A 21,490-nucleotide genomic window follows, 5' to 3' on the forward strand; every position below is an offset into this window, starting at 1 on the left:
AACGCAAAGTCCGTCTATTATAAAGATGATCACTCTGTTGCGTAAAAGACGCTCTTTCAATTTAATGCAGTAAGCTTTATTGGCATGAATGTGACGATATTGGCAAATTATAAAATAACAAAGAATACAATAATAATATGAATTAACAGTCATAATTAATAATTCAATTGTAACAATAATAATTATCAATAATTATATTAAAATAAGAATAATCTAGTACAAACCATCAAGAGATTAAATAAAAAAGTGTAATTTATTGTTTTATAGTATGTGTGTGTTTAACATTTTTATTATGTGTGTTTGTGCCTTTTTGTGTGTATATTGGTTTAGTGTGTTTGTGTGTGTATGTATGTGTGAAGATGTGTAGGGCCTTGTGTGTGTGTGTTTGTGTTTGTGTGTGTGTGTGTGTGTTTGTGTGAGTATTTAGGGCCTTGTGTGTGTTTTACATGTGTTATCTTGGGGAAGTATTCCTCTCTCACAGTCTGGTATTTGGGCCTCGATGTGAGGTAGTGGAGCTCCGTCTCTACCTGTAAGGTGTCACACTGAGAGCAGAGTCTGTCCTCCTCCGGGAGCCAGCTCTATTTGTAACGACCTGTCTCTAAATCGGACTGTACTCCCTGAGTCTGAACATCGTCAGGACTTCTCAGTGTAAGAATAATAAGATAAATATCAACAAGAAAAAACAAAATAACATTAAAAAGGCAAACAAGAAAAACATCATGTATGAAAACTCTTTTGTAGAAACGTGAGAATATCCCTCAAAGGTAAACAGACGATGGTAAAGGTTTTTTTTTATCTTCAAGTAAAAGACGAGGAGTTTCGATATAAACGTGCTCATTTTCAATAACTGGATCTGATCCATGAGGTCGCTGAGTGAGGGACCGATTAGAAAGATCTCAGACGGAGACGTCCTGTCATCTTCGGCCTCACATTAAGTTGGCTTGAGACCCAGTAGCTGCAACAAAGTAAAATAAGAGTAAACCCAGGGTCTGGAAATTCCTTGAGTTTTCTCCAGACCGCCAGCCTCCGACATAAGACCCCGTTTAAAGGCCAACTGCTGCTGCAACAGCGCCATCTGTCTGCAGGGAGGACAGATGGAGCGAGACAAAAGAGAAAGAGATGAACAGTGTTATGAATATGTCTTTAATTCTCCCTTTCTTAAACATTGTTTGAGCAACTCTTCTTTAGAAATTCAAATACAAAGGAATATGAAAAGTATTGAATGTAATTATGTCAGGTATAATTGTTCTCAAACATCTGTAGAATATGTGTTTCTAACATCCAGAGTTTATACCTGGCTAGCAGCTCGGCCTGCAGCTTGGCGTCCTCTGCAGCCTGTAGAGCTGCCTCCTCCTCTCTTCTCCTCCGCTCCTCTTCATTCTTCCTCCTCTCCTCCTCCTCCTGCTCCTTCCTGCTGAGGTACTCCACCCTCTCACTCTCATCCATCTCCTGTAACTTCCTGTTTTCCTCCTCCTGCCTCGTCTCCTCTTCCTGACGCAGACGCTCAAGTTCAGCTGAAGGAGAAAGAACATAAATTGAAGGATATTGAAATACATTTTCTGATCATAATGATGAATCTGCAGAGGATCTGAATACACAGATGATTGTTCTTTTTGTCCTTTTTAACCCTCTGACTCCTCTTGCTCCCTTCCTTCTCCTCCTCCTCCTCACCTCTCCTCCTCTGTTCCTCCTCCTCTCTCATCTTCTGGAGTCTCTCCATCTGACGCATCTTCTCCTCCTGCCTCCTTCTCTCTCTTTCTCTTTGCTCCTGTTCCCGTCTCTCTCGAGCCTGCTCCTCTTCCTCCTGCTTCCTCCTCTTCTCCTCCTCCGCCATCCTCTTCAATCTGGAGGTCGGAGATTAAATATCAATGAAATCAGCCGAGTTCTGCTTCAAATAATCGCCTGACATTGACACTATTGGTCCATGAAGTTACTGTTTAAATTATTTCAAGCTGAATATTTGTCTTTCTGAAAATATGGTTGTAATTAATAGATAGCTATCATTACTGTTGGTTTGTAATTAGCATGCTATCCCAATGACTACATTTTAAGCCCGACTAGCCCGGGATTAGTACTTTTATTTTAAGACAGACCTGAACCATCTTAAACCTTCAGACGTAAAACTAAAGTCACAACCTGAGCTCCTCAGCTCTCCTCCTTCTCTCCTCCTCCAGCTCGCTCTTCATCCTGTCCTCTGTCTGCTCCCTCTCCAGCTGCCTCCTCGCCTCTTCCTCCCGCTCCCTCCTCTTCCTCTCCACCTCCTGCCTCCGTTTTTCTGCTCGCTGGGCGAGACGCAGCGCTGCAGCCTCCTCTTCCTCCTCTCTCTGACTCTTTCTCGGCTTGGACGGCTTTCACACACAAATAAACACACAGAGTCAGAATGTGCACAATGAGTTGAATTAGAGGTCATTGCATGGACTGTTTTTGTGTTTTTAACTTTGCTTGGTGACCCAGAGGTGCAGTTCAATAAGTTTAATTAACCGACTGAAAAAACATCTGGTGTTACAGCAATAATTATCAATGTGTTAGAATTTGATTGAAATGTTTAAAGTCCTGTACTTCCTGTTTTGTTCTTCCTACTCACCTCTGGTTTCACCGGGTTCAGCATCAGCTGTTCCTCGGTTACCATGACAGTTGAACATGACGAGAGGCGACCATGTGATGAAGTGAGACCCAGGGCGCTGGCTGGCCCCGCCCCCTCACAGGAGGATGCAACAGACCGCCTGGAGCTCTTCAGAGTGGACTGTGATGCAGCTGCAGTCGACCTGAGCGAGCTCACTGAGCGCACGCTGCCGTGTTTGTCAGCGTCTGTGTAAAGATGGTCGGTTTCTGCAGCGTCTCCCTCTGAGTTTGTTCTGTTCTTGTGGTTTTGTGCTGCAGAGGGATTTGTTGGGGATGCCAGATGAGACTCCTCTTTCAGTTCCTGGTCTGTCTCCGCCTCCTGATTCTCCAGGGAGTCCTCTGGGCTTCCTATGAAATTAAAAACACAGGACAGGAGAAACACTACTGAAACATGAAAACTACTTTTTCAACAAATCTGACAATATTTGATCTTAATACTTTACTGTTGATGAATTTCATGTTTCTGCAGCATCTTACCCAAAACTAAGTCTTTGTGTTTCAGCCTTCTTCTTCTTCTATTCCCAGCAGACTCTTGCCTCCTCCTCACCTCTTCTCCTCGCCCCTCTCTCTCCTCATTCTTCTGCTCTTCTCCTCTCTTTCCATTCACGTCTGTCATCTTGATTTACAGACGATGACAGAAAAGCACTTGTAAACTTTATGCCATGATTTATACATTCATGTGTTGCAAACGTTTTGGTGTGATGGGATTCAGAAGCCGCAGCGCCCTGCATGACCTGCAGAATAAATACCATGAGTACATCAGTCATTTAAATATGACTCACATGAGGAGGGCGAGCAGACGGGGCTTTAGTCTCTGCTGCTCCTCTGAGGGTCCTCTCCTCTCGTCTCCTGCTGACGACTGATGGAGCATCTCTTCCTGTCTTTTCTTTTTCTGATCTTCCTTCTGTCCTCATCCTCGAAGCCTTCTTCCCTCCATCCAATTCCTCACTTTTCCCCGTTTTCACATCACTTCTTCTAAATAAACGGATGACATTATTGTCAGTTTAAAGTGTCTGTAATGTTTCTGAACTAAAGAGTTTGAGAGTATTCCTCGCTCACCTTGTGGTTACTGCAGCTCCCTCAGCATTCTTCCTCAAAGCGTCCTCTGATGTTGCTTCGATCGGCTCGATGTTCTGCTGCCTGCATGAAACATCATCTTTTAACTGCAGCTTCTCTTTGGACAAATGTACAAAATCTCCTTTTTTTTAGTGTCTGCAGACAAATATTACTTTTTAAGTCTTTCTATGTGATTTTTAACACTTAAATATATAAATCAAGTATCTCCTCTGAAAATAACTCTGTGAGTCATGACTGTCTACAATGGGTGTAACACCCGAGTCCCACTGTCTGTGATGTTTTCAGAGTTTTCAGAGTCCTATCTTCACTTTGTTTACATCGCCCGGACGGCCGGCTGACTCCTCCCCTCGTGTATAAAAGTTGTTTAATTGAGGGACTAGAGAAAAGAAGAATAACATACTGTACTCACTGCTTAACTGTGTTTCTAGATCACGCTCATTTCAGGTAAATTTACATGCAGTGTGAAGATACGAGCATAATAAAGATCACTAGCATTAGCATGCTAACACAACAATGCAGCGCCAGTTGTTTTGGTTTCATGCTGGTGCTCAAGGGCGACATCTGCTGGATCAAAACATCACATATAAAGACTTTAAAGAAGAGTGTGTTGGTGCAAAAGAAGAAAGGCAGAGAAAGCTTTTAGATAAAGAGAATTAAACATGCATACTTCTTATGGTTAACAAATAAGTTGTGAATGAAACCAACCCCGGCTGCTGCAGTCCCTCGTCTTCATCCTCATCTTCAGCATCACCTCCTCTCTCTGTACTAACAACCCTCTCCCTCAATGGAGGCATCCTAACACTGTTTCTGGCACCCTTTAATCCTGACTTCCACATGTCCACTGCTGCCTCTGCGCTCTTTGTTTTCTTCCTGGTCTGAGCCACTGAAGGGACAAACACGTGATTTGTATTTAAATCCTGATTACAGTCGAATACGCAGCTTCAACTCAGGAGTCTTACCTGGGTCTGTGAGGCTGCTGGGGGGAAAGACGTCAGCTGATCTGTGAACATCTGAGAGCTGCTTTGAGAAAAGACAACCTGACAGATACAAGGAATGCTTGATCTCTAACGATACACTTCAATGATGGCTTCTTGGTTTTGTTTCATTTGTCCCTGATCAGACTGAGGATCATCTGCATGATGACAAAGAGTGAACTGATTTACCTGAGGAATGGACTGATGGAGCGGGACATGTTCATCAGGAAGGTGTGTGTTCTGCTCCGACCCTCCTGCACACAAACACGATGAACAGTAAGCGACACAGAGGGAGGCACAGGAAGCTGGGTTTGTATATCCTGGGAGGAGCAATGGGCCCAGGTGCTCAAGATGAAGCAGGATGTGATGTGTGTGTGTGTACAGACCTGTATGTGTGTGTGTGTGTACAGACCTGTGTGTGTGTGTGTGTGTGTACAGACCTGTGTGTGTGTGTGTGTGTACAGACCTGTGTGTGTGTGTGTGTGTGTGTACAGACCTGTGTGTGTGTATGTGTGTGTGTGTACAGAACTGTGTGTGTGTGTACAGGCCTGTGTGTGTGTGTGTGTGTACAGACCTGTGTGTGTGTGTGTGTGTGTGTATACAGACCTGTGTGTGTGTGTGTGTGTGTGTGTGTACAGAACTGTGTGTGTGTGTACAGGCCTGTGTGTGTGTGTGTGTGTGTACAGACCTGTGTGTGTGTGTGTGTGTGTGTGTGTACAGACCTGTGTGTGTGTATGTGTGTGTGTGTGTGTGTGTGTGTGTGTGTGTGTGTGTGTGTGTGTGTGTGTGTGTACAGACCTGTGTGTGTGTGTGTGTGTGTGTGTGTACAGAACTGTGTGTGTGTGTACAGGCCTGTGTGTGTGTGTGTGTGTGTGTGTGTGTACAGACCTGTGTGTGTGTGTGTGTGTGTGTGTGTGTGTGTGTGTATACAGACCTGTGTGTGTGTGTGTGTGTGTGTGTGTGTGTACAGACCTGTATGTGTGTGTGTGTGTGTGTGTGTGTGTGTGTACAGACCTGTGTGTGTGTGTGTGTGTGTACACAGACCTGTGTGTGTGTGTGTGTACAGACCTGTGTGTGTGTGTGTGTGTGTGTGTGTGTGTACACAGACCTGTGTGTGTGTGTGTGTGTGTACAGACCTGTGTGTGTGTGTGTGTGTGTGTGTGTACAGACCTGTGTGTGTGTGTGTGTGTGTGTACAGACCTGTGTGTGTGTGTGTGTGTGTGTGTGTACAGACCTGTGTGTGTGTGTGTACAGACCTGTGTGTGTGTGTGTGTGTGTGTGTGTACACAGACCTGTGTGTGTGTGTGTGTGTGTGTGTGTGTGTGTACACAGACCTGTGTGTGTGTGTGTGTGTGTGTGTGTGTGTGTGTGTGTGTGTACAGACCTGTGTGTGTGTGTGTGTGTGTACAGACCTGTGTGTGTGTGTGTGTGTGTGTACACAGACCTGTGTGTGTGTGTGTGTGTGTGTGTGTACACAGACCTGTGTGTGTGTGTGTGTGTGTGTGTGTGTGTGTACAGACCTGTGTGTGTGTGTGTGTGTGTGTGTACACAGACCTGTGTGTGTGTGTGTGTGTGTGTGTACAGACCTGTGTGTGTGTGTGTGTGTGTGTGTGTGTGTGTGTGTACAGACCTGTGTGTGTGTGTGTGTGTGTGTGTGTGTACAGACCTGTGTGTGTATTCTCAGGCTGCAGCATAATGACCCAGGGTAACTTATCCCCTTCTGGAGACAAAACCTGGAGAGCTAAGAAGCAGAGAGTGAGTTACTGACACGGGGACGATGCTGTTTCTTGAGGGTGGATGTTCGTACTTAAACGCTTGTACCTTGCTCCCTTGTTTCGCCATCACTGGCAGTTTCGTCCTGGCTGTTATCGTACAGAGAGAGTCGAAGGATCTCCCCATCAGGACCAACAATCAGACAGCCAACAGATCTGCCGTTCTGCAAATCTGGAAGGAAAAAATTACAATTACAGCAAAACAGAAGAGAAATTAAAACAAATAATTTGTGAAGTTTCAAGTCACCTTGAATCAAACACATGCAGTAGATAAAGCTCTTTCTACTGGAATCACTTAAAGCTTAGTCAAAATAAAGGGACGTGTATGTTCAGTGATCCCGCCTCCTCATACCTCTCAGCTCCAGAGGCAGAACGCCTCTCACCACCCCTCTGTTGTCATCGCCGGGTGCTCCGGAGTCCTGCAGGTCGAGAAGCTGGTTCTGTAAGAAGGCCAAAGATGTCTGCTTACCTGGACCTTTCCTTCCTACAACACAACCCAACACTCCTGCAGGAGGAGGCTCTGCAGGAGGTGACACATCAGAGGAGAAGGCAGTGCAAACAAACAAGAAGATTACAAAGAACCCCAAATATCTGGAGAGGAAGTATTTTAGTAATCTTAGGGGCGGGACATTGGGTATGAAGCTATAAGACATAAACTACCAAACAGACTCTGAATAGATCATTTTTTGTAATGTACCTGCTCCAGGGGCCAATAATATAACAGAGCCTCTCTCAGAGGGCAGTCTTCCTCCTCCTCCTTCTCCTCTTCCTCCTCCTCTTCCTCCTCCTCCCTCTCCTCTTCCTCCTCCTCTTCCTCCTCCTCCCTCTCCTCTTCCTCCTCCTCTTCCTCCTGCTCCTCCTCTTCCTCCTCCATGTCCGACTGTCTCCTTTCTTAAGTAATGTCTCTGTGATCTTTCACCTCCTCCAGACTTTTTCTTTCCACTTAATTCTTCTGCAGGACAGACGAGACAAAAGTCAAAATATTAAGAACATCAGATCTTTGGCAACACAGTCAAGGTGTTAGCTAATAAATGAATGACTGTCCTGATTACGAACCAAGTTTGCAACATCCCCTGTTAAAAAAGGGATTTGTATACAGCCTCTCACTTCCAGTCTAGACCACCTTTCTTCACAACAAACTTTGTTTGTAATCAGGACAGTCATACAGTCATTCATCTTTATCTTTAACAATCAGCTGTTGTGACGCTAAAAAAAATTCTTAAACTGAATCTGTGTGTGTGTGTGTGTGTGTGTGTGTGTGTGTGTGTGTGTGTGTGTGTGTGTGTGTTGTTGTTACCATGAACCAGCTGAGGAAGACTGAGAGGCTGCTGATGGAGTCTTTTGAGGTCGTCTCGGCACTGATATCCGATCCTCTTTGACCTCTGTTGAACATCGTGCTGGGTCTGGACCTTTGTTGGAGAATCTGGCGTTCCAGTTCGACTCTCTGGTATTGGCGGAAGGAGCTGAGTGTGGCGTTCATCTCTGCTGGGACCCTCCCGCCTCAGCTGAAACAAACATAATGGTTTTAACGTTGATCTACTCTTGTAGAACTTGTGTTGTGGTAAAATGGAGAATGTCATTTGGGGAATCTTCGGGCTGTTTTTTTTTCTTTTTGGAGGTGCGGTGCTTTTATTCTGAAGGTGGACAAACTGAAGTGTGGTGCTTTTATTTTGAAGGCGGACAAACTGAAGTGTGGTGCTTTTATTTTGAAGGCTGAAAAACTGAAGTGTGGTGCTTTTATTTTGAAGGCTGAAAAACTGAAGTGTGGTGCTTTTATTTTGAAGGTAGACAAACTGAAGTGTGGTGCTTTTATTTTGAAGGCTGACAAACTGAAGTATGGTGCTTTGTATTGACGAGCTGTTGACTCAAATCCCCACACTCAGGGGCTCGTCAAAAAAGTTTTTCTCCGGTGTTGACACAGGTCAAAGGTCAACATTTCAATCATGATGTGGATATTATTAATGCGCCGTTATCTCGACTTTGTAAAACCAGCTAACATGCTCTGCTGGGGGAGGAGAGAGAGTGACAGAGAGGAAAAGAGAAACAGGGTGTGGGCGGTTAGGACAGACTGTGAGGAGCTTTGAAAGTGATTGATAGAATCTGAAATCTAACCCTGAACTTCTCTGTTCAATGCAGGGAGCTGCCAGAGGGAGTGATTTACACAGTTGTTGTTGTTAGCCTTACTGCTGCCACCTCACTGTCTTACCGTGTCTGATTTCTCCCAGAAGGCTCCAGGAGAGACTGGTTGTCCCCCAGTTAGAGGAGGAAGAAGGCCTGTGTGTGTGGAGAGAAGAAAGAGCATCAGACCTTTTGAAGGGTTAATGTTGTGTTCTACTGCCACTGATACTAATAACAACAAATCTCTGCGGCTGATACCTGAAGTAGTGTTTGTTTCAGGCTCGGGGCTCGCCTGCTGCTTCACACCTCGCGGTCTCACTGAAAAGCAGCGAGGATGATGGTGAGGACAAGATGATGCAGTACAGGACATCTCTTCACCTAACATCTTATTTCTTCTGTCATGACAGAACACCTGCTACTGTTGTAGTTCTCGAAATCGATCCTGGTCTCAAAACCACTTTTTGAAGGTCTCAGTCTCAGTATCGAAAGTATTTTAACTCGGTCTCATCTCAGTCTCAGACTGGCAGGACTTTTTAACCAAGATCGGTAAAGACCACCACTGATCAGCTATTTTTAAGTGAGGGACACCTAAACACAAGACGATGATTTGTCAGTGATATTTATGGTCTTGGTCTTGACTCGGTCTCGCCCTGCCTTGGTCTTGGTCTTGACTCGGTCTCGCCCTGCCTTGGTCTTGGTCTTGACTCGGTCTCGTCCTGCCTTGGTCTTGTTCTTGACTCGGTCTCGCCCTGCCTTGGTCTCGCCCTGCCCTGGTCTTGGTCTTGACTCGGTCTCGCCCTGCCCTGGTCTTGGTCTTGACTCGGTCTTGCCCTGCCCTGGTCTTGGTCTTGACTCGGTCTCGCCCTGCCCTGGTCTTGGTCTTGACTCGGTCTCGCCCTGCCTTGGTCTTGTTCTTGACTCGGTCTCATCCTGCCCTGGTCTTGACTCGGTCTCGTCCTGCCTTGGTCTTGGTCTTGGTCTTGACTCGGTCTCGTCCTGCCTTGGTCTTGGTCTTGACTCGGTCTCGCCCTGTCCTGGTCTTGGTCTTGACTCGGTCTCACCCTGCCCTGGTCTTGGTCTTGACTCGGTCTCGCCCTGCCTTGGTCTTGTTCTTGACTCGGTCTCATCCTGCCTTGGTCTTGACTCGGTCTCGTCCTGCCTTGGTCTTGGTCTTGGTCTTGACTCGGTCTCATCCTGCCTTGGTCTTGGTCTTGACTCGGTCTCGCCCTGCCCTGGTCTTGGTCTTGACTCGGTCTCGCCCTGCCTTGGTCTTGTTCTTGACTCGGTCTCATCCTGCCTTGGTCTTGACTCGGTCTCGTCCTGCCTTGGTCTTGTTCTTGACTCGGTCTCGCCCTGCCTTGGTCTTGGTCTTGTCTCAGTCTCGCCCTGCCTTGGTCTTGGTCTTGTCTCGGTCTCGCCTTGGTCTTGTTCTTGTTCTTGACTCGGTCTCGCCCTGCCCTGGTCTTGGTCTTGACTCGGTCTCGCCCTGCCCTGGTCTTGTTCTTGACTCGGTCTTGCCCTGCCTTGGTCTTGTTCTTGACTCGGTCTCATCCTGCCTTGGTCTTGGTCTTGACTCGGTCTCGTTCTGCCTTGGTCTTGTTCTTGACTCGGTCTCGCCCTGCCTTGGTCTTGGTCTTGACTCGGTCTCGCCCTGCCTTGGTCTTGGTCTTGACTCGGTCTCGTCCTGCCTTGGTCTTGTTCTTGACTCGGTCTCGCCCTGCCTTGGTCTCGCCCTGCCCTGGTCTTGGTCTTGACTCGGTCTCGCCCTGCCCTGGTCTTGGTCTTGACTCGGTCTTGCCCTGCCCTGGTCTTGGTCTTGACTCGGTCTCGCCCTGCCTTGGTCTTGTTCTTGACTCGGTCTCATCCTGCCTTGGTCTTGACTCGGTCTCGTCCTGCCTTGGTCTTGGTCTTGGTCTTGACTCGGTCTCGCCCTGCCCTGGTCTTGTTCTTGACTCGGTCTCGCCCTGCCTTGGTCTTGTTCTTGACTCGGTCTCATCCTGCCTTGGTCTTGGTCTTGACTCGGTCTCGTTCTGCCTTGGTCTTGTTCTTGACTCGGTCTCGCCCTGCCTTGGTCTTGGTCTTGACTCGGTCTCGCCCTGCCTTGGTCTTGGTCTTGACTCGGTCTCGTCCTGCCTTGGTCTTGTTCTTGACTCGGTCTCGCCCTGCCTTGGTCTTGCCCTGCCCTGGTCTTGGTCTTGACTCGGTCTCGCCCTGCCCTGGTCTTGGTCTTGACTCGGTCTTGCCCTGCCCTGGTCTTGGTCTTGACTCGGTCTCGCCCTGCCTTGGTCTTGTTCTTGACTCGGTCTCATCCTGCCTTGGTCTTGACTCGGTCTCGTCCTGCCTTGGTCTTGGTCTTGGTCTTGACTCGGTCTCGTCCTGCCTTGGTCTTGGTCTTGACTCGGTCTCGCCCTGCCCTGGTCTTGGTCTTGACTCGGTCTCACCCTGCCCTGGTCTTGGTCTTGACTCGGTCTCGCCCTGCCTTGGTCTTGTTCTTGACTCGGTCTCATCCTGCCTTGGTCTTGACTCGGTCTCGTCCTGCCTTGGTCTTGGTCTTGGTCTTGACTCGGTCTCGTCCTGCCTTGGTCTTGGTCTTGACTCGGTCTCGTCCTGCCTTGGTCTTGGTCTTGACTCGGTCTCGCCCTGCCCTGGTCTTGGTCTTGACTCGGTCTTGCCCTGCCTTGGTCTTGTTCTTGACTCGGTCTCATCCTGCCTTGGTCTTGACTTGGTCTCGTCCTGCCTTGGTCTTGTTCTTGACTCGGTCTCGACCTGCCTTGGTCTCGCCCTGCCCTGATCTTGGTCTTGACTCAGTCTCGCCCTGCCTTGGTCTTGGTCTTGACTCGGTCTCGCCCTGCCCTGGTCTTGGTCTTGTCTCGGTCTCGCCTTGGTCTTGTTCTTGTTCTTGACTCGGTCTCGCCCTGCCCTGGTCTTGGTCTTGACTCGGTCTCGCCCTGCCTTGGTCTTGGTCTTGACTCGGTCTCGCCCTGCCCTGGTCTTGTTCTTGACTCGGTCTCGCCCTGCCTTGGTCTTGTTCTTGACTCGGTCTCGTCCTGCCTTGGTCTTGGTCTTGACTCGGTCTCGCCCTGCCCTGGTCTTGGTCTTGACTCGGTCTCGCCCTGCCTTGGTCTCGCCCTGCCCTGGTCTTGGTCTTGACTCGGTCTCGCCCTGCCTTGGTCTTGGTCTTGACTCGGTCTCGCCCTGCCCTGGTCTTGGTCTTGTCTCGGTCTCGCCTTGGTCTTGTTCTTGTTCTTGACTCGGTCTCGCCCTGCCTTGGTCTCGCCCTGCCCTGGTCTTGGTCTTGACTCGGTCTCGCCCTGCCCTGGTCTTGGTCTTGACTCGGTCTCGCCCTGCCTTGGTCTTGGTCTTGACTCGGTCTCGTCCTGCCTTGGTCTTGGTCTTGACTCGGTCTCGCCCTGCCCTGGTCTTGGTCTTGACTCGGTCTCGCCCTGCCTTGGTCTTGTTCTTGACTCTGTCTCATCCTGCCTTGGTCTTGACTCGGTCTCGTCCTGCCTTGGTCTTGGTCTTGACTCGGTCTCGCCCTGCCCTGGTCTTGGTCTTGTCTCGGTCTCACCCTGCCTTGGTCTTGTTCTTGACTCGGTCTCATCCTGCCTTGGTCTTGTTCTTGACTCGGTCTCACCCTGCCCTGGTCTTGTTCTTGACTCGGTCTCACCCTGCCCTGGTCTTGGTCTTGGCTCGGTCTCACCCTGCCTTGGTCTTGTTCTTGACTCGGTCTCACCCTGCCCTGGTCTTGGTCTTGTCTCGGTCTCGCCTTGGTCTTGTTCTTGTTCTTGACTCGGTCTCGCCCTGCCTTGGTCTCGCCCTGCCCTGGTCTTGGTCTTGACTCGGTCTCGCCCTGCCTTGGTCTTGGTCTTGTCTCGGTCTCGCCCTGCCCTGATCTTGGTCTTGACTCAGTCTCGCCCTGCCCTGGTCTTGGTCTTGTCTCGGTCTCGCCTTGGTCTTGTTCTTGTTCTTGACTCGGTCTCGCCCTGCCTTGGTCTCGCCCTGCCCTGGTCTTGGTCTTGACTCGGTCTCGCCCTGCCCTGGTCTTGGGCTTGACTTGGTCTCGCCCTGCCTTGGTCTTGGTCTTGACTCGGTCTCGCCCTGCCCTGGTCTTGTTCTTGTCTCGGTCTCGCCTTGGTCTTGTTCTTGTTCTTGACTCGGTCTCGCCCTGCCTTGGTCTCGCCCTGCCCTGGTCTTGGTCTTGACTCGGTCTCGCCCTGCCCTGGTCTTGGTCTTGACTCGGTCTCGCCCTGCCTTGGTCTTGGTCTTGACTTGGTCTCGCCCTGCCTTGGTCTTGGTCTTGTCTCGGTCTCGCCCTGCCCTGGTCTTGGTCTTGTCTCAGTCTCACCCTGCCTTGGTCTTGTTCTTGACTCGGTCTCATCCTGCCTTGGTCTTGTTCTTGACTCGGTCTCACCCTGCCCTGGTCTTGTTCTTGACTCGGTCTCACCCTGCCCTGGTCTTGGTCTTGACTCGGTCTCACCCTGCCTTGGTCTTGTTCTTGACTCGGTCTCACCCTGCCCTGGTCTTGGTCTTGACTCGGTCTCGTCCTGCCTTGGTCTTGGTCTTGACTCGGTCTCGTCCTGCCCTGGTCTTGGTCTTGTCTCGGTCTCGCCCTGCCCTGGTCTTGGTCTTGTCTCGGTCTCGCCCTGCCTTGGTCTTGGTCTTGACTCGGTCTCGTCCTGCCTTGGTCTTGGTCTTGACTTGGTCTCGCACTGCCTTGGTCTTGGTCTTAACTCAGTCTCGCCCTGTCCTGGTCTTGGTCTTGTCTCGGTCTCGCCTTGGTCTTGTTCTTGTTCTTGACTCGGTCTCGTCCTGCCTTGGTCTTGTTCTTGACTCGGTCTCGCCCTGCCTTGGTCTCGCCCTGCCCTGATCTTGGTCTTGATTCAGTCTCGCCCTGCCTTGGTCTTGGTCTTGACTCGGTCTCGCCCTGCCCTGGTCTTGGTCTTGTCTCGGTCTCGCCTTGGTCTTGTTCTTGTTCTTGACTCGGTCTCGCCCTGCCTTGGTCTCGCCCTGCCCTGGTCTTGGTCTTGACTCGGTCTCGCCCTGCCCTGGTCTTGGTCTTGACTCGGTCTCGCCCTGCCTTGGTCTTGGTCTTGGTCTTGACTCGGTCTCGTCCTGCCTTGGTCTTGGTCTTGACTCGGTCTCGCCCTGCCCTGGTCTTGGTCTTGACTCGGTCTCGCCCTGCCTTGGTCTTGTTCTTGACTCTGTCTCATCCTGCCTTGGTCTTGACTCGGTCTCGTCCTGCCTTGGTCTTGGTCTTGACTCGGTCTCGCCCTTCCCTGGTCTTGGTCTTGTCTCGGTCTCACCCTGCCTTGGTCTTGTTCTTGACTCGGTCTCATCCTGCCTTGGTCTTGTTCTTGACTCGGTCTCACCCTGCCCTGGTCTTGTTCTTGACTCGGTCTCACCCTGCCCTGGTCTTGGTCTTGGCTCGGTCTCACCCTGCCTTGGTCTTGTTCTTGACTCGGTCTCACCCTGCCCTGGTCTTGGTCTTGTCTCGGTCTCGCCTTGGTCTTGTTCTTGTTCTTGACTCGGTCTCGCCCTGCCTTGGTCTCGCCCTGCCCTGGTCTTGGTCTTGACTCGGTCTCGCCCTGCCTTGGTCTTGGTCTTGTCTCGGTCTCGCCCTGCCCTGATCTTGGTCTTGACTCAGTCTCGCCCTGCCCTGGTCTTGGTCTTGTCTCGGTCTCGCCTTGGTCTTGTTCTTGTTCTTGACTCGGTCTCGCCCTGCCTTGGTCTCGCCCTGCCCTGGTCTTGGTCTTGACTCGGTCTCGCCCTGCCCTGGTCTTGGGCTTGACTTGGTCTCGCCCTGCCTTGGTCTTGGTCTTGACTCGGTCTCGCCCTGCCCTGGTCTTGTTCTTGTCTCGGTCTCGCCTTGGTCTTGTTCTTGTTCTTGACTCGGTCTCGCCCTGCCTTGGTCTCGCCCTGCCCTGGTCTTGGTCTTGACTCGGTCTCGCCCTGCCCTGGTCTTGGTCTTGACTCGGTCTCGCCCTGCCTTGGTCTTGGTCTTGACTCGGTCTCGCCCTGCCTTGGTCTTGGTCTTGTCTCGGTCTCGCCCTGCCCTGGTCTTGGTCTTGTCTCAGTCTCACCCTGCCTTGGTCTTGTTCTTGACTCGGTCTCATCCTGCCTTGGTCTTGTTCTTGACTCGGTCTCACCCTGCCCTGGTCTTGTTCTTGACTCGGTCTCACCCTGCCCTGGTCTTGGTCTTGACTCGGTCTCACCCTGCCTTGGTCTTGTTCTTGACTCGGTCTCACCCTGCCCTGGTCTTGGTCTTGACTCGGTCTCGTCCTGCCTTGGTCTTGGTCTTGACTCGGTCTCGTCCTGCCCTGGTCTTGGTCTTGTCTCGGTCTCGCCCTGCCCTGGTCTTGGTCTTGTCTCGGTCTCGCCCTGCCTTGGTCTTGGTCTTGACTCGGTCTCGTCCTGCCTCGGTCTTGGTCTTGACTTGGTCTCGCCCTGCCTTGGTCTTGGTCTTAACTCAGTCTCGCCCTGTCCTGGTCTTGGTCTTGTCTCGGTCTCGCCTTGGTCTTGTTCTTGTTCTTGACTCGGTCTCGTCCTGCCTTGGTCTTGTTCTTGACTCGGTCTCGCCCTGCCTTGGTCTCGCCCTGCCCTGATCTTGGTCTTGATTCAGTCTCGCCCTGCCTTGGTCTTGGTCTTGACTCGGTCTCGCCCTGCCCTGGTCTTGGTCTTGTCTCGGTCTCGCCTTGGTCTTGTTCTTGTTCTTGACTCGGTCTCGCCCTGCCTTGGTCTCGCCCTGCCTTGGTCTTGGTCTTGACTCGGTCTCGCCCTGCCTTGGTCTTGGTCTTGACTCGGTCTCGTCCTGCCTTGGTCTTGGTCTTGACTCGGTCTCGCCCTGCCTTGGTCTTGGTCTTAACTCGGTCTCGCCCTGCCCTGGTCTTGGTCTTGTCTCGGTCTCGCCTTGGTCTTGTTCTTGTTCTTGACTTGGTCTCGCCCTGCCTTGGTCTTGGTCTTGACTCTGTCTCGTCCTGCCTTGGTCTTGGTCTTGACTCGGTCTCGCCCTGCCCTGGTCTTGGTCTTGTCTCGGTCTCGCCTTAGTCTTGTTCTTGTTCTTGACTCGATCTCGCCCTGCCTTGGTCTCGCCCTGCCCTGGTCTTGGTCTTGTCTCGGTCTCGCCCTGCCCTGGTCTTGGTCTTGTCTCGGTCTCACCCTGCCTTGGTCTTGTTCTTGACTCGGTCTCGTCCTGCCTTGGTCTTGGTCTTGACTCAGTCTCGTCCTGCCCTGGTCTTGTTCTTGACTCAGTCTCGTCCTGCCCTGGTCTTGGTCTTGACTCGGTCTCACCCTGCCCTGGTCTTGGTCTTGACTCGGTCTCGCCCTGCCTTGGTCTTGTTCTTGACTCGGTCTCACCCTGCCCTGGTCTTGGTCTTGACTCGGTCTCACCCTGCCCTGGTCTTGGTCTTGACTCGGTCTCGCCCTGCCTTGGTCTTGTTCTTGACTCGGTTTCACCCTGCCCTGGTCTTGGTCTTGACTCGGTCTCAGTTATTGTGGTCTCGACTAAAACACTACCACCTGTAACACACACCTGTCCTCCTATGCCAGTTCCTGCTTCTGGATTTTTCACTCATATCAGCAGATCTTCTTTCAGCTTGGTGACCGTCTTGATCTTCTGACTCATCACAGTCAGAGTTTTGATGGTGCAGCTTCTCTCCCATGCTCGGATCATTTGTTTTGATATTCTGTGAACAGTCAGGCTGCTGTGGACTAATGTCAACGTAAGTCTGCAAAATAAGAGTTCATCAAGACCACATCGAGATGTATGACCAATAAATTGAATCTAAAAATGATAAATTGAGAGGTTTCTTCTCACCAGTGGTTCTTCTGGGGTCATTGCTACATAGTGTACCCAGGGTTGAGGCTCCATCAGTGGAGAAGGAGTCCTGGTGGAGCAGGGAACCTGGAGGAAGAGGTCCAGCCTGACTCTCTTCCTGCTGCCCTGCTCCTCCTCTTTATCTGCAAAGAAACTTAAGATCTGAACATACTGGCTGCTTTGTCCCACTTCTTTTATCTCATTGATGCCACATGACTCCAAAATCATTTTTGTACAAACGTTTGGCTGTCAGCTTCCACTAGTTAATAACGATGAATTGAGGTTGTAAGCTAATGTGCTATTTTGTCCCTTCAGGCTCTCCGTAGATACTCGTCCTCAGTGTCTCCCTGTAGTCTCAGTGATGTAAAAGAAGGACACTGCTGCATCTTTGAATGTCTCATTTCACTTTTAAAAACTCTCAGACAGCTCAGCTGACGAGTCCAAAGTAATATCCACCTTATGACATCACACATTGACCTTATGACATCACACATTGACCTTATGACATCACACATTGACCTTTGTTACCGTTCCTTTGAGCTGTTTGACCTCACTTTGGGATCCCTAACCACTTCCTGTTTCTGTGCTTAACTTCACGTGGTATGCTTCAATAAGCTGTAAAAGTCTAACTGACGCTATTTTTAAATTTGAAACCATGTGATTAGGTTGGTTGGTCGGTGGGACACTTTATGAAAATGAAAAGTTCATTGCAGAGGAATCACCTCCTGTTGACTGAGCGCGTTAATGACAGCCGTAACAGCGAGTTTTTTTAATGTTTTTGAGAACTGAGCATGTGGACAGGATTTATTTATTTTTTTAACAGAGGAAATACCCTCAATGTTTGTACTAGACCTTAATCTTTATGGAATTTCTGTTCTTCTGGCTGCAGATTCTGTGGTTTCTTCTTACCTTCAGGTTGATTGGTCAGCTGTGCAGTATTTCTCTCTGCAGGAACGTGACTGAAGCCCAGTTGGGAATTCAACCTTGCTAGCAAATCTGGACTGGGCTGCTCTGATGTTGTGCAGGTTGGTGAAGGACTGAGAGGATGAAGGTCTGGAGTAATTGGGACGTGGAGAGGAGGAAAAAAGAGTGGACCAAGTCTGGAGAAGTGGAACTGGAAGACAAAAGACATTAAAACTTTTTTAAAAAAGATGTTGACGGATACGCAGCTCTGAAATGTTGTCTTCTGTAGTTTCCTTTCCAACAATATTTGCTTTAAGTTTTGCCATCCAAAGTAACCCCCTCTAAAAGTGTACATCTTGTAGTGTGTGCATGCTTGATATTATAGAGAAGATCTGTTCAGATTCTCCTGATGTGTGTGATGATACCAGAGTTTTTTAAAATCCTGCAGTGTGAGCTTCAGTTTGAAGCTCATTTTCATCTGCAGTCACTCGGCAGTCAAAAGAACACAGTTATAAAACAGCGCTGAATAAATGAGACAACAACCCCAAACATACTACAGCAACAAGAAAGATGGTAAATAACACACCGGCTCCACTATTCTGCCTACCTGGTTGTTGCCGTAGTTCAAAATGGCCGCTGTCAGCTCCCTCAGGGTGCTCAGCTGCTGTTCCACTTCCTGTGTGTAACGCTGAACAACCTTTTTCTTCCTCTCTCTCATCTCGGATTGAAGACCGGTTTCTACAGTAACCAAGTCCTGGGTGCAGAAAAGGTTAGAAGAAATGTGTCACAAATGGGAACCCTTTTAATTGTTTTATTTGTATATATCCAGGTGATTAACCTCAAGATCAAGATCTCTTTAACGAGGATGAGCTGGCCAAGAGGGCAGCAGCAGCGGACGACATCCTAAACATGACATCATTAACAAACAAGTTAGGAGTAAACAACATTTCAAATGTGCAGAAGTTGTGATCATAATTCAGAAACACATCAGACACTGTCCGATAGTCTCGTGTTTTTTATCTTTTAAGGTCGTGCCAACGGCTCCAAGTAAAATGAGATCTGCCAGTTTCAAGTCATTCTAGAGAAAGTTCCCTGCAGAGCGGGCAGCAAAACTAAACACTCTTTCCCCCGAGCTCAGTGCGGACACGAGGAACAGACAGTTTGAAATCATCACAGGAACATGAGGTCCTTCTTTTCCTAAATCTAAGATGGATGATGGTAAACAAAAACAGTTTTCATTGGAAGTTTGTTTGTTTTGTCCTTCCTGTTCATTTCTGTCTTGGGTGCCACGGTTCCATTATAACTACCTGAGAGTACAGCAGGAGTGGCCCCCTGCGAGTGCTGTACGTCTTTGGAAGGGTGGACTCCGCCTCCGCAAACAGACGGCCACTCTCGGACAAACGCAGGAGAGAGTCCCGGGACTTCCAGATGAAGTAATCCTATTGGTCGATTAACAGATAACATTGATAACATGAAGAATGGTATGATTGATTCATTAGTAAATGACCTGAGAAGGTTTGATGCAGAGCTGCTACAGAAGTGCTAAGATTTCAGTGTAAGTGTGTAAATACCTCAGGTGTGAAGCACACTTCCAGTCGTCCATCGTGTCTCCCGGCGTTTGTGTTGGACGAGACGAATCGGCTGTAACCCCGACTCAGCAGGGAGAGAGACAAGTCCTTCATGATGTCATTTAGTCTCTGACAGCAGAGGAGTCCAAGGACAAGGTTTGAGGCATGCAGGCCAATCTGTCTGGGTGTTATTGGTGCAATAACAATGAATACAGAGAAAGGAAAGTAGTAACTACTGCCACACTCGTACCGTCATCAATTTAAATAGAATAGGATAAAAAACAATATAAGAAACTAGAGCTGCAAGCACAACTTCGCACTTCCGCACACAACCTGATCTGGTTGTTCACACATGCACCTCACAGCGGGAGACTATCCCTGCAGCTGGGAGGGGTGGCAAGGGGGTCTCCCTTGGAAGAAGAAACAGAGCTATACGACGCTATAATGAGAATATATATATTCTAACAGGGAGAGTTTTGCATTTAATGCAACAACTGGATGTAAATCACAGCTGATAGCAAATAAAAGGGAGGAATCCAAACTTTAAGAAAACCTTAAGAAAATCAAGTTTTCTGTTCATCTTCTCATCAGAGTGAATTTGATGACACGACTCAATCGCCAACATTTCATGACTACAAGGTTTCAGTGACATAAAAAAAATATCAGAGAAAGATTTGCCAATAAAAGGTTGAGTATTGGAGGTAGATTTAGATTACGCGTGTTGGTACATCTAGTCTTAAAGCTTCTTGTCACATTTAAGCACAAAACAAAGGACGTACCTGCTGCCTGCTCTCTGTGGGAAAGTGTGTGTTCACTCCTTGTTGCTAGGTAGTCCAGAGTCTGCACTTTGTGTTTCTGTTGCCGTGGCTGCAGTGACATTCTTACACACACGCACACCCCCACACACACATACACACCACCCCCCCCCCCCCACACACACACACACCCACGCACCCCCCCCCCCCCCACACACACACACCCACGCACCCCCCCCCCCCACACACACACACACACACCACCCCCCCCACACACACACACACCCACGCACCCCCCCCCCCCCCACACACACACACCCACGCACCCCCCCCCCCCCACACACACACCCACGCACCCCCCCCCCCACACACACACACCCACGCACCCCCCCCCCCCCACACACACACACACACACCACCCCCCCCACACACACACACACACACACACACACACACACACACACACACACACCCCCCCCCCCCCCCCCCCCACACACACACACACACACACACACACGCCCCCCCCCCCCCCACACACACACACACACACACACACACACACACACACACACGCCCCCCCCCCCCCCCACACACACACACACACACACGCCCCCCCCCCCCCCCACACACACACACACACACACACACACAGGTCAGTAAAACTTGTTGATCTCGATTGAAGTAACTTTTTATTGTCGATTTTTTTGTTAATTCTCGTAAATGTAGGCTTTGACTTTCTTACTTTATTCTTGTAAATGTGTGACTCTGTTCCCTAACGACTTTGTTCTCTGAAATGTGATTATTCTCTTACAATTTTATTCCTGTAAATGTAATTATTTTCTTTATTTGTGTAAATTTACAATGTGGCACGTTTACTCCTCCATAGAAATGTAATATACCGTTATACTTTTGTCATCATATTTCATGTTTACGTGATGACGTGATGATGGCCTCTGGACTGTAATTAATAATGTCCATGGTCGGACTACAGACGTTACACTGTCTGGAGGAGCTGCTTTAAAACGGTAGGTGAAAGTCGTGAAAGTAAGCTACTTCTGTTATGTGCTGAGTGCTTCACGGCATGTTAGCTAGCTGAAGGTGTGTGTTTGTATGTGTGTCAGGAGGAAACGGCGTCCCCCCTCACATTAAAAAAATCAAGTTAATGTTTAGTATCAGGAGGTTAGCATGAAGCTGTTATGTACATAATGTGCTTGAACGCACCACAGAATGAGTGACAGCCATGCCACGCTGGATGACCTCCTCAGGTCCAGAGGAGTGTTGTCATCCCGTGGTTAAACTGTGGTGAAAGTTACCCAGAAACTCCCCCCCCCCCCCTCCCACCAAACGACCGGTTCAGCCAACAACAGCGGAGATACATTCATTCATCAGGATCACAAGTAAGTCATGATTGTCTGAAATGATCCATATTATGATTCAGAAAGTTATAGAACAGTGAAACACGACTTACATTGCAGAATGTTTTTTTGCACAAAGCTAACATCCCTGTAGTATTTATATTTCTATACTAAAGATAGTCATGTCAGAGTAATATACTGACTTAATATACAGATATGTATCTTTAAAGTCATACAGAGGTGGAGTAGTTCTCCTGATGACTGGAAAGTTTGCGTGTGACATCTCTTATATGTACTGCGGCGCAGTTACCACTTCATCTCAGCAGACAGTTTTTACTTTACTCTGTGCATGGCTGTTAGCGCCTTTGTGATTAGGACACTTCTATGCAATGATGCTTGTTATTATATAGAAAGGAGACAGCTTTTGTTTTCAATACATGTCTGCATAAGCTCATAGAAATATGCACAACTGGCATTGTTGCAAAAGGTAACTTTGCAGCACAACTCAGGGAGCATTTATTCAGATTCAGACA

At 49.2% G+C, this 21,490-nt stretch overlaps 2 protein-coding genes across 2 annotated transcripts; both read right to left on the reverse strand.

Annotated features, from left to right (window-relative positions):
- Window positions 1-447: 447 nt before the first annotated feature.
- LOC132986567 (uncharacterized protein KIAA2012-like) lies at window positions 448-16,966 on the reverse strand. Its single transcript, XM_061053020.1, has 20 exons — window positions 16,377-16,966; window positions 16,092-16,287; window positions 8,822-8,881; window positions 8,652-8,719; window positions 7,743-7,950; window positions 7,143-7,397; window positions 6,798-6,965; window positions 6,495-6,617; window positions 6,340-6,414; window positions 4,863-4,927; window positions 4,659-4,716; window positions 4,405-4,582; window positions 3,682-3,762; window positions 3,405-3,594; window positions 3,100-3,238; window positions 2,585-2,970; window positions 2,137-2,348; window positions 1,672-1,844; window positions 1,295-1,514; window positions 448-1,079 (listed from the first exon to the last, which is right to left on the reverse strand). Exons 1-20 carry the CDS (start codon window positions 16,602-16,604, stop codon window positions 932-934), a joined length of 3,231 nt encoding a protein of 1,076 aa, XP_060909003.1. The 5' UTR covers window positions 16,605-16,966; the 3' UTR covers window positions 448-931.
- Window positions 16,967-17,229: 263 nt separating this feature from the next.
- LOC132987524 (uncharacterized protein KIAA2012 homolog) lies at window positions 17,230-19,044 on the reverse strand. Its single transcript, XM_061054640.1, has 4 exons — window positions 18,851-19,044; window positions 18,587-18,718; window positions 17,887-18,033; window positions 17,230-17,490 (listed from the first exon to the last, which is right to left on the reverse strand). Exons 1-4 carry the CDS (start codon window positions 18,959-18,961, stop codon window positions 17,230-17,232), a joined length of 651 nt encoding a protein of 216 aa, XP_060910623.1. The 5' UTR covers window positions 18,962-19,044.
- Between the last annotated feature and the right edge of the window lie 2,446 nt (window positions 19,045-21,490).

Source organism: Labrus mixtus, chromosome 13 (genome assembly GCF_963584025.1).
Source record: "Labrus mixtus chromosome 13, fLabMix1.1, whole genome shotgun sequence".
Lineage (NCBI taxonomy): Eukaryota > Metazoa > Chordata > Actinopteri > Labriformes > Labridae > Labrus > Labrus mixtus.

Coding starts and splice junctions, on each gene's coding strand:
- LOC132986567 (XM_061053020.1), bottom strand. CDS start 16,604: ATGATTTTGGAGTCATGTGGCATCAATGAGATAAAAGAAGTGGGACAA. Junction 8,882..16,091: donor GAACTGGCATAGGAGGACAG/GTGTGTGTTACA, acceptor GCTGCTTTTCAG/TGAGACCGCGAGGTGTGAAG. Junction 1,845..2,136: donor AGGAGAGCTGAGGAGCTCAG/GTTGTGACTTTA, acceptor TCCGACCTCCAG/ATTGAAGAGGATGGCGGAGG.
- LOC132987524 (XM_061054640.1), bottom strand. CDS start 18,961: ATGAAGGACTTGTCTCTCTCCCTGCTGAGTCGGGGTTACAGCCGATTC. Junction 18,034..18,586: donor CACTCCTGCTGTACTCTCAG/GTAGTTATAATG, acceptor TTCTGCACCCAG/GACTTGGTTACTGTAGAAAC. Junction 17,491..17,886: donor TGAACTACGGCAACAACCAG/GTAGGCAGAATA, acceptor TTTGTCTTCCAG/TTCCACTTCTCCAGACTTGG.